Source organism: Leopardus geoffroyi, chromosome C3 (assembly GCF_018350155.1).
Source record: "Leopardus geoffroyi isolate Oge1 chromosome C3, O.geoffroyi_Oge1_pat1.0, whole genome shotgun sequence".
NCBI classification, from domain to species: Eukaryota; Metazoa; Chordata; class Mammalia; order Carnivora; family Felidae; genus Leopardus; species Leopardus geoffroyi.
In genome coordinates, this window is record NC_059338.1 from 133,852,801 (window position 1) to 133,864,961 (window position 12,161).

Consider the following 12,161-nt stretch of genomic DNA (forward strand, 5'->3'; position numbering starts at 1 on the left):
TTAAATGTTACTTATTTATTTTGAGAGGGAGGGAGAGGCAGAGAGAGAGAGAGAGGGAGGGAGGGAGAGAGAGAGAGAGAGAGAGAGAGAGAGAGAGAGAGACTCCCAAGCAGGCTCTGCTCTGTCAGTGCAGAGCCCAAAATGGGCTCAGTTCCACAACCGTGAGTTCATGACCTGAGCCAAAATCCAACGCTTAATTGACTGAGCCACCCAGTCGCCCTGAGACATGCCTCATCTTAACGATGATTTCCTAAAATGTATGTAAAGCACATTTCCAAGCAAACACAGCTAGGTAGCCAGAAGCATAGGTCTTGGAATGTGGCTGATCTGGCTTTGGATCTCCACACTTTCTATGCCTAAAGATTTAGGGTAAGTTGACGATCATTTTGAGCCTCAGCTCCCTCTTCTAAAATGGAATTGATAATCTAAACTGAGGAGTGAAGATGAAATAATGTACATAAAATAGGTAATCATCCCTAATATGGTAAATAAGAGGGATCATTATTGTTGAGCTTTTCCTAAATTTGTGAGTAGGGGTGGTGGTACCGATGAGGAAAGGGTACCCACAGTTGAAAGATGAAAAATGAAGCAAAACAAACATAAACAAGCAAATACCGGATCCTAAAGGGCATGTGATGTTTTATCAGTCTGATCATAATTTCCCAGATAGGAACGAATCCTAGAGAAGTGTGCGGCCTGCATGAAAGAAAAGATTCGGATTCCCTGCCCTCTGATAACCAGAGAGGAAAAAAGGCGGTTAAGATGAATGCAGGAGACAGCAATACAGATCTGTAACAATGCCTGACGTTTGTTAGGTTCCAAGAACTTCTTGGAAGGAAGCATTTTGCCGATGTTCTGTCATTTACTGCTTACAACAACCCCGTGAGATAGATTCTGTGATTAACCCCAGCCTGAAAACTGAGGCAGAGAGGTTTAGTAAATTATCCAAGGCCATACCGGCATAAAGGGCAGAGCCAGAATGAAACTGAGGCAGTTTGGCAACAGAGCCCTCTTTTTCTCTCTTTCACCATTGAGGCATGTGTCATAGTCTAATTGGAAGCATTTTTTCCTTCTGAGTGGTGCATAAAACAATGGTGCCTTCTAGAATTGGGGCGTCATGTTGTGATGACATATGTATAAGTGACACCCATGTGCTCACCACAAAGATGAAATAGTGTTAATTTGCCACAGATGACAACAGACCTTCGGAAGGGGGTGGGGAAGCGGGGGACGATGCCGCTGTCCAGAAGCTAGCCTCCCTTTTGCTAACAGCAGGACTTACACCACAGATTGCTTATAACCGTCAGTGCTTCAGGTCTTTCATTTATTATCATTATTTTAAAGTTCATTTATTTGTTTTGAGAGAGACAGAGAGAGCAAGAGCAGGGGAGTGGCAGAGAGAGAGGGGGAGAGAGGGAATCCCAAGCAGGCTCATGCTGTCAGCATACAGCCTGATGTGGGGCTCGAACTCATGAACAGTGAGATCCTGACCTGAGTGGAAACCAATAGTCGGCCACTTATCTGACTTGAGCCACCCAGGCACCCCTCACTTACTATTATTTATAACTTTATTTTATTGGTAAGAGCACCTTACAATGAGACCAACCCTCAACAAAATTTTAAGCGTACAATATATTATCGCTGACTATAGATACCATGTCATACAGCAGATCTCCAGGTCTTTTATAAAAAATTTTTTTAACATTTATTTATTTTTGAGAGGCAGAGCACGAGCGGGGGAGGGGCAGGGAGAGAGAGAGAGGGAGACACAGAATCCGAAGCAGGCTCCAGGCTTCGAGCTGTCAGCACAGAGCCCAACATGGGTCACGAACCCACGAACTGTGAGATCGTGACCTGAGCCAAAGTTGGACACTCAACCAACTGAGCCCCCACGTGCCCCTGCAGGTCTTTTAGATAAGTGTAAAGAACTTGACAGAACGTGCTGCCATTCCACCTGCTTTGAAGGGGAGCTTCAACAGTGTGTCATTGCAGTGAGGGTGTTGTTTTATATTATCTTGTGTTAATTATTCTTCTGTGCTCTGGGATATGATCACCTCCTCAGGTCACCGCTGGAATATGGATCTTTCCAATCGTTTAGGGAAAAAAAAAAATGTCCTCAGATAGGGAATGGAAACGAGAAAGGAGTAAGGAGAGAGGAATTCTAGCTTTCTCTTGGCATTGCTCTCTGGATCTTGACTTTGAGAAGTTTACCGATTGTTCAAGGTCATCCCTAACATAGGTCCTAAAGAGACTTCTGCTTTAGAAAGGCGAGTTGAGAGCTAGGCAGAGGAACCTCCAATTGTGGATGAGTGAGCCATAATTTAAAAAAACCACCTATCTGCTGTATTAATCTTAGCTTAGCGTAGGACAGAGAAATCACTCTGGGCTTTTGGCAGAAAGAGACTCACTACAGAAAGATACATGCTTAGAAAATCTCTGGAAGGGCCAGACAAATGATCTCTAGATTGGATGACCAGGAATGACTCTTGGAACACTGTAGATCTTTCCTGCTAGGGAAACTGGTTTATCTGCCACAATCTGGGGGAGGAAGCAGTGGGGTTAGAAATCAAAGACCTTCCCTGGTGTATTCGCTTCAGGAGACCCAATGCTACGACTGCCTTTCAACACCCAGAAGCTGGAGTTTGGACAAATGAATACTGAAGCAGAAAAACAACATGTCTCCCTGACCTGCTTGCTGGCATAAGACAGCCAAAAAGCTGGCCTGTGACTCATCCCACCTTCCCAAACCCACAGGAGTGCTTCAGTTCTCATCCAGAACCACCTGATCAGCAAGGGAGTCTGGGGGATGTGTTTTTTTTTTTTTTTTTTTTTTTAAAGCTTTCTAGACTCTGTCATTCAAGAAGAAACAAATGTAGGGGCTGCACATTGAATGTCAATCAAGCATATCTAACACAGTTTCATTTCATTTTATGCTTTGTATTTATTTTCCTTTTTTAGTTCAGGCCTTGACCCAACTTGTACTATAGATTATAAGGAAAGCTAATATCTGAGTCAGAATGTTAAAATTGGGTGGTGCCTGTCGGGAACTGTGTAGGGTTGAGGATGTAACCCTGCTTCCAAGCTAACAAGAGAGCCTGCTACTATTTCATGGGTGCTAGGGAGAAGAGACTCCAGAATCAAAGGACGTTGTTACTGATGGCAAAAGCAGCAGGCAGTGTCTGTATGATGTTTGTTCGCTTCCCCACGCCCACTAAATCCCCCCAGGTGATGCAGCGTCCTGTACCTGCAGTGGGTTGCCTTACAGGAGAGGAGCATTGAGCTTGGGGGCTGCACCGAAGCAGAAGCAAGCCTGGTTTGTCCAGGGGAAGATGTTAGCTCATCCCTCAAGGTTGCTGGCTGCAGACACACACTGAGAAATGGCCTGGGCCTTGCCTTCTTGGCCTACCCACAAAGAATGTGCAGAGATGCTTAGGGCCCATGGCAGATCACCTCTTCTTACCTCCTTCCTCCCCCTTCCTGTCCAACTTCCTTCCTTTTCCAGGCCCAGGAGCCAGTGGTGGTAAATATGAATATCTTTCAAGGGAATGTGAATCTTTGGAGATAGATGTCTCCTGTTCACAGAGAATTTTCTCCTCATTACTAGCCTTAGATTATCTGGCTTACTTTTATTAAGGGAGGTGGCAGGTTCTAGAAGGTCCTGACTGATAGAGTCTTGTCTCCTTGTCCTCGCTGTGTCCCAGAGGTGCAGCCAAATTGCTTGGCTCCTTTAGAGGGTGACCATGCGTCCAAGTGTTCAGGGGACTGTGGCCTCTTGGGCCATGGGACTAGCAGTGCTAAAGCTCACGCAGTTGGTCAGATACTCCTGCAGCACTTGCAAACCACAGGGCTGGAGTGACTGGGTGCATTCTCTGGACCCCAGGGCCAAATCTGTTTCTCTTTTGTTTTACCCAGCTTGAAATTTCCTTCTAAGTGAGGCTGTAAATGCCAAGTCCTGTTAAGAGTTTACTTTTTAATCTTATAGTTAACAACACTGTATTGTATGTTTGAAAGCTGCTAAGGGAGTAGATCTGAAAAGTTCTCATCACGAGAGAAAAATTTGTGACCATGTGTGGTGATGGATATTAACCAGACTTATCGTTGCAATTAGTTCACAATAGATACATATATCAAACACCTAAAAAGCATCATGTCAAGGATATCTCAATAAAAATAAAACTAAGTTAAAAAAAAAAAACAATTTGAGGAAATCAGTTATATCATAAATTACTTTTGGGGGGCACCTGGGTGGCTCAGGGGGTTAAGCGTCTCACTTTGCCTCAGGTCATGATCTCACAGTTAGTGAGTTCGAGCCCCGTGTCCTGCTCTGTGCTGACAGCTCAGAGCCTGGAGCCTGCTTTGGATTCTGTGTCTCCCTGTCTCTCCCTGCTACTCCCCTACTTGTGCTTTCTCTCTCTCTCCCCCCCCTCACAAAAACAAATAAAAACAAAACAAATTCCTTTTTTGAACTAAGAATAGAGATGTAATTTAAATATGTCACAGAAGCTAATACTCTCGATACCTCTTTAGGGTCTGTGAATAGAGCTGTGTTTCAATATTGAAAAAAAAAGTTAACTTAAACATACAATTTGTCCCCTCTGAAGCAACCAGTGTCTAATTCAGTTATAGCAACTGTGAATTATATTTTAAGCCCAGAAAATATTCTGCACCAAAATCCAGTTCTTCACGTGTCTGGGAGACTTCTGAAGTGAGCCTTTTTTCAGGAAGGAGAGAAGAGAGTGGAGAACAAGTTCCCTCTCACTTTCCTTGTTCCATTCTCCAGAGCAGCCAGATTTTAAGCCCATGGAATGCAGTAGGTAATTCCAAAGGCTACCTTCTTATTATATGAAGGCTGGGAAAGGAGCAACTTATGTGTAAGTTACACTGATTAATGACTTAGAAGAAGCATTAGCAACCTGGAAATTTGAGGAGAGTTTATCCCAATACACCTAACAAGGTACACATTCTGGTTTAGGCAGCTGTACTCACTTATATTGTGTGAAACAAGCCACGGGTGTAGCAGAATCCCATGATGTGGATCCATTTCTTTCTATGAATCTGACAATTAGGGCTGATGGAGACACGCCTGGCCTTTTCCAAGGTCACACTTAACTATGGAGGAGAAAGCAAAAGAAGTGTCTCTTGCTAAATGTTTTCTTCTTGTTTCTGGTATGGGTAGCTAATTGGGCCTTTTTAGATTCTGTCTGTAAATCATGATCTTTCTATGAGGGGCAATAAAAAAAATCTATAGGTTCTTAGAGTTGTTTCTAGTTTAACTACAGTAATGGACCATGAATAAACACAGCATGTTCCAGGGACATGATTATTTGACTTTCAGCAGGGAAGCCGTCTGTTGGCACCTAATGCAACAGATTGAATTTGCTGGAGAAAAACTGACGTCTGGGGCGGGGGCTGAAATGAGAGAACGGGCCAAAGAGCTTAGAAGGATGTAATAAGAGGCAGATCGATTCTGTTTGGATCCAGACTAAGCTCCGAGGAGTATCTAGGTGCAAGAAGTGATGCCCGCTTTTGCCTACACTACCAGCAGTAGGAGACTACAATTTGGGCCAGGGTGGAGCTGGAGTCATGCTGCTTGTTTGTGGAAAAGAAACAGTGGGCTTGATGGAGATCCCAGGAGGAGGGCATAGTGGCAGGGGAGGAGGAAAGGAGTATCTTTGCCCCATTTGTTTGGTCAGTCTGGAAGCTACCAGAAGATCAGTGTTGCCTCATCATGGGCATCAAGCACACACTAACTGCTCTTTGGTGTCAGCTGGCCTGTTTTGTTCTCCAAGGATTGACTGTGAATGGTAGTTATTGGACTGAAGTAAGATAATTAACAGATGCAAGGTGCACCGAAAAGTCAAGCTGCTGTACAATTATGAGAGATCTTCCAGTCAGGGTTAAGAGGATGGGCTTTAGGAACACATGGGTTCCACAGACCAGCTGTGCGCCCTCACCGAGTTACTTAGTCTCTCTGCACCTTACTCATCAGGTCTGTAAAGTGGAGACAGTATTCTCATTGGAAACGGCCAAGGGTCAACGAAGTGGCTCTGGCATGGCAGGAATGGCGAGCATAGTCGTGGCAGTTGTAGAAGGGCAATCCCCTTCCTTCTTTAGATCACCATCTCCCTCTCTTGAAGCTCAGCTTGAAGTAAGTGTCCTCCTACTTGCTACAGTGAATGGACTCTTCTCAGTTAACCTATCTGACTTCTCTTCAGGTTTCCATGCATCTAATAACTCCCTTCTTAAGAATTTTCTGCTGCTATGGCTTCTGTGACTTCTCTGATTCTTCACCCACCTCCACTGGTTCTAATCTCCCTCCTGAGCTTTTTCCCTCTCCGTCTCTTAGACTGTGGTCTTAGACAGGGCCCTGTCCTTAGCCTTCCTCTCTGCAGTCTGCCTGGTCTTCCTTATTCACCTGATTGTCACCTTTGGGCTGATGACTGTTAATTCACGTCTCCAGTCCAAACTCCCTGTGTATCATATATCAAAATGGCTTATGGGACACGTATACCTGCCTGGCGAAATCAATGCGTCTGAAAGGAGAACCATCTTTCCCTCAAAAGCACACGTCTCCTCCTGTGTTTTGGTTGGATGTCATCTACCCAGTCAGTCCCGTATGAAACTTGAGAGACATCTTACTTTGGACCGTTTTCTCATCTTCCAGATTACATTGACTTCCAGGTATGGCCACTTCCACCTTCTCATTGTATAGTTAATCAGTTCCTCCTCTCCATGTCCTTGTCACCACCTCATCCCATTTTGTCTAGAGATTGCTTCCTAACTTGTCTCAGTGCCCTCAACATGGCCTCGATTCACCCACCACTGCCAGAACACCTTTCTGGTGAGCGACTCAGAGCATCACTGGCCCTTCACAGCAGACAGCTCACAAGCCGTGAAGCCCTTGCTGACCTTCTCCACGCTGCAACCCTTGCGGTCCTTCCTCGGTCCCATCCCTGCGATCTCCCTGCAACCTATTAATTTGTAGCACCATGCCCCGTGCTGTTGCACACGCCTTTCCTTCTGCCTGGAAATGATGGTGGAGTTAAGTGAATGGATATTAGGTTCTTCGGTGGCATCCTGTAAGGAGCTCGCCTCGTTGTTTTAGGCTACTTAGGGGGTATTTCTTCCACAATACAGAGGTTTCCTCAGTCCAGGGATCCTGTCCTGTTCATCTTTGGTCCCCACAACCTACTCTGGTCCCTAGACATTGTGGGTGCCCACGACACGGAGCAAACGGACAGAAATAATTTCTTTATTCAGAATGGGCTCCCTGGCTCAGCAGCTCACTTTTTTGGAGACCTGCCCCCTCAGGGCTTCAGCGCCCCTCCGCCTCCCGTCCTGGCCGGGCGGTTGAAGGGCGGCGGGTGGCCCGCTGCCTCCGGGCCCGGGCTGGGCGGCCGCCCGCGCGCCTGCGCCCTCTGCTGTTCCGCTCCGGGCGCGTCTCCGTGCGCGTGTGTCTGGAGAGGGAGGCTTGGGTGACAGGCGAGGGGTGGGGGTAAGAGTTCAGCCCGACTCACAGTCTCATTCACTGATTTCTCCGCGGCTGGACCGAAGCTGCCTCCCCAGGCGTCTCCCCACTACTCCCGCGCCTCCACAGCCCCCACTTCCCGCCGCTCCGCTCTCAGCCAGACATTCTGACCGACACTCACCAGTGAGTAGCGGCGGCTGGTGCGCCAGGGCAGCGCAGCGAGCCGTCCTCCTGCGGGCTGTGTGTGCGTGTGTGTGTGTGTGTGTGTGCACGCGCAGGGGTGTCCCAGGGATTCCACGCCGGCCCCGAGAGCTCCCGGCTGGGGAGCGTGCGTCCCTCCGAGCCGGCGCTGCGGGGTGGGTGCCCGCGCGGGCAGGGGCTCGGCCGCCGCCGAGCGCGGAGGGAGTTTGTCGGGATTCCCCGGGCCGGCGCGCGGCCGCAGGTGGGGTTCCCCGGGACGGCGCCCGGGCGAGGAGGCGGCGGGGAAGCCCGGGCTGCGAGCGGCCGGCAGGCCGGGAATCTGGGAGCCCGTCCGGCCCGGCGGAGCCGAGGGAGCCGCCGGAGCGGCCGCCCCTGGCCGCCCCTAGCCGCCCAGCCTCCCCGCCTTTCTCCCTTACCCGTCCTCCTTTCTTCTCTCAGCAGCATCACACAAACCCGAAATGAAACCCAACGCGGCGAAGTCCGGCTCTCCTCTCCCACCTGGTGCACATCACCCCAGGCGGGAGCACCGAAGTGGGAGTCCCCGAGATGGGGGGCGGGGGCTTACCCTGGGGACACACCTGTTTTCGGCTCTCGCTGATTCAAGCCGGATGCGGGAGCGCGCGAGGGGCTCCGATATCCACGCCTGTGTGTGTGTGTGTGTGTCTGTGTGTGTGTGTGTGTGTGGGCGTGAGGGGTCTCTCTGCGTGTCTGTGTGTGTGGTGTGTGTGTGCGCGCGCGCTCGCGCACGCACCCCGGGCCCACGCGCGCAGGGTGCGCTCGATGTAAACAGCATACCTCTCCCGCGGCCTCCTGGCGCCAAGACTGCTCGGTGGGCTCCCAGCGAGCTCTGTGACAGCGAGCGTGCCGGCATCTCTTTGTTTGGCTGTTGCTTCCCCACCCCTCCGCAAAGCAAACTGATTTTCAGTTTCGCGTGACACTGCACGCTGGGACTTAGTGTGGGCCGCAGCCTCAAATGCCCCTGGTATTTGAAATTGAATAGTTCTTTCGGTCTGGGGGGTTATTTTTAGTGTCGGGAGTAAAGAGGCTAGCGCGTTGACCTTTTTGCGGCTGCTTTGGGCTTTGCATACGTGTCCCTGATGGAGCAGACGGATTCGCATCCAGTCGCGCACACGTGCCTGCGCACAAGTGTGTACACACATTTCTACACACGCAGCGTTCCCCTTTTCTTTTTTAAAATCGGTACTGGGAATGTACTGTTTGTAAGGAAACACACACACACACACCCCAAAAAAACTTTCCTTTGTTCTTTTGGGCATTTTCTATTTTGAGTAATGGAGTAGGAGTACCAAAAGGTTGCAATTAGTTCAGCCGAATAAAAGACACTGCCTCTGAGTCACGGCTGCCAGGTTGATAATTATTAACATATAAAAGCAGATGCTCTGTTTAAGGCAAAAGGGGCGGGGCGGGGGCAGGTCCATGGTAGACAATGAGGGAGGGTCTCTGCCGACCGCCTGCTGCTTATTGTTCGGGCACTAGAGGCTGTAGCCTGCAGCCGCTTCCTCCTTCAGGGCTTCGCTCCCCGCTCGTGCCTCGGTCCCATTTGGGACCGTCCGCGTCACCCAGCGCTGGCCCCCGGGGCGGCGGGACGCCAGCCCCAGCCGCAGCCGCCCTTCGCTGACCGCCCTCTCTCTGCTTTGCAGGTTGGCATCTTTGCGCCCGAGGGTGTCGCAAGCGGAGGCGGCGAGGACAGGGCGCCTCCGGCCCAGCCAGCCGGGCGGTATGCGGCGCGGGCAACAGCGCTAAGCGCCCCCACGCTGGGCACGGGGCGTACTCGCTCCAGGCGGCGGGCCGAGCGGCGGCGGCGGAGGGGATGCGCCCGGGACGCACAAGGCTCCTACCGCGAGCTACCGCCCCGAGGTGGACCCCCAGCAGGGCTCAACGCAGGACCGCGCGGACCCCTGCCCCCCGGGGCACGCGGCTGCGGAGCCTCGGGGCCGCATCTGCGGTCAGGATGCCCTGGGTGCCTCCCTGCTGGTGAGGATGCCCAGCTGCGCGGCTCTGCACCCCCGGCCCCGGTCCCTGGTAGGCACGACTGAGAGGGCCAGACTTCGGCCCCTGGTGCCGGTGGATGAAAAGCGCCGGAGTCCCTGAGTGCGACCAGCGATCGAATCTGAATTCTAAGAGCCATGGACGAAGGCACTGGGCTGCAGCCCCAGGCGGGAGAGCAGCTGGAAGCGCAAGCCACAGTAGGAGCTGTCCAAGAGAAGTGCGAACCAGAGACCTTTAGGTCCAAGAGTTTACCCGTCCTGAACAGCGCCTCCTGCCGGCCAGACCTCAGTCCTGCGAGTATAGGCGCAAAGGCAGCTTTTGGCCGTACAGATTCTTTGGGCCGTCAGGAGTCGAAACAGGGCCCAAGCGGGTTGGCCCCCAGTCCCTCTGCTCCGTCCACTTCGGCAGAGATGGCAGGGCTCATGGAATGTAACCACAGGGTGGAAGTCAGCAAAGCCGTGTCGGTGTCCTCCACGCTGGCCACGCTCCAGGGGAGAAGGTGCCTCTATGTGGTCCTCACTGATTCCCGTTGCTTCCTGGTTTGCATGTGTTTCCTGACCTTCATCCAGGCGTTGATGGTCTCCGGCTACTTGAGCAGTGTCATCACCACCATCGAAAGGCGCTACAGTCTGAAGAGTTCTGAGTCGGGGCTACTGGTCAGCTGCTTTGACATTGGGAGCCTGGTGGTGGTGGTGTTCGTCAGCTACTTTGGCGGCCGGGGTCGGAGGCCCCTGTGGCTGGCCGTCGGTGGACTTTTCATTGCCATCGGGGCTGCCCTCTTTGCTTTACCTCACTTCATCTCGCCTCCCTACCAGATCCAAGAGTTGAATGCCTCGGCCTCCAACGACGGCCTGTGTCAGAATGGCAACTCCACGGCCACCTCGGAGCCTCCCGCCTGCCTGAAGGACTCAGGAGGAAATAATCACTGGGTCTATGTGGCTTTATTCATTTGCGCACAGATTCTCATCGGAATGGGTTCCACACCTATTTATACCTTGGGACCAACCTACTTGGATGACAATGTCAAGAAAGAAAACGCATCCTTGTACCTAGGTAAGACTTTCCTGTCCGCTCAGATAAGCTTGAACTCAACAATCAAAAGGAAACACTTTTTCACATTTCCCCAGGCGATTTTATACACAAACACACACACACACGACACAAAATATATATATGTATAGAATCTCATCATATATACCTCACTATACATATAAATATAAATATATATATATATATACTGTATCTATAATGTCATTGTATATATTACATGTATATTTTCAGCATTAAGCTTCAGTGTATTTTACATTTTTGTGTGTTAGCCTTAGTGTGATGTGTTTTAGTTTGGAAGAGAATCAAATAGAGAAGTCCTTGAGCTAATCGTCAGACTCACACTTCACACTCTTTCCCCAAGTAATGCAAACTTTTAACTTTGGGGTGGTGCTTCTTTCTCTTGCTGTCTGCCTTTGGAAAAGCCCGAATTGATCAAGTTTATGTGCTAATGGCTGTTCTTCTAGAAAGGTCAGGAACGAATAGAAGTACCTGGTGTGGAGTGAAGCTTTGGATTATTTACTGCTTTCATCCCCTGCTGCTTTTCGTTCTTGTCCTCCACAGCAGGGCTAATGGAGCACCCAGACTACATACAAGATGCTTTACTGCCTCCGTACCTGTATTCCTTAATGTATATCACCTGCATCACTATCTAAAAACGAAACTCGAGTGGTACCAAATGACTAAGTTATCTCTATGCAGAAGCAAGATCGCACGTTGCTATTTTTGTTGCTGGTTGAAGACCCTTAAGTACATGAACTTGGGAGCAGGTGGCTCTTGGATTTGGTGATTTGACCTGCAAGAATCAGCTCCTGTGACAGGGATGCTGGGGTTAAATAGAGGGTGCTCATATGAGGCCAGGCAGCCACTGCAGCAGGTAGGAAAATGTAGTTCCTAGAAATCTGTGTGGTTGTCAGCACCTCCCTCTACCAGCTGCCCCTTCAAAATTGAACTTTTAAGGGATGGATTTAAACCCTTGAAAAGGATGAATAGCAGTCATGCTACATGGGATCTCTGTTTTTCTATGTTTCTATACTGGGGTCCAACTAAAAGAAGATAAAGAATTGTACTTTATTTAAAAAAAACAACAACAACAGTAGATAAGCAAAGACCAGCTACATTTACCATTTTATTAGCCATGTGTTGATAGGATCTTTGATGTGGGAATAACAAGGTTTCAAAGGACGGTGAGAATGATACCCCATTAAGAGGGCTATGATCTTTTCTCAACACAATTGCTATCCCCAGAATATGTTGTACAGGGTGTCTGAGCAATGTATAGTCCCCAATAACTGGTTCAAATGCATTAGGACAAGAGTTTTATAATTTATTTGTATTATTAAATGCAAAGGAAGGAAATTTTCATTCAGAGAAGAGAGGACTAGCTTGCTTGTTACTTTGTCTCCTTATCTTCTAACATTTATTATGACAAATT

General features: G+C 49.5%; 1 protein-coding gene across 4 annotated transcripts in view; it reads left to right on the top strand.

The window, feature by feature from the left end:
• The window catches only part of SLCO5A1 (solute carrier organic anion transporter family member 5A1), a 211,294-nt gene that overhangs the window by 52,133 nt on the left and 147,000 nt on the right, over nucleotides 1-12,161 (top strand). For 3 of the 4 annotated variants that reach the window (XR_006706594.1, XM_045454977.1, XM_045454979.1), the window contains exons 1-2: nucleotides 7,540-7,651; nucleotides 9,331-10,732. Coding sequence is in view for 3 of the 4 variants with exons in the window: in XM_045454977.1 (XP_045310933.1) it covers nucleotides 9,817-10,732 (916 nt within the window). In the remaining variant the exon portion in view is untranslated. Of the gene's footprint in view, nucleotides 1-7,539; nucleotides 7,652-9,330; nucleotides 10,733-12,161 lie in introns of those variants that run through there. The other variant, XM_045454978.1, reaches the window with a different exon arrangement.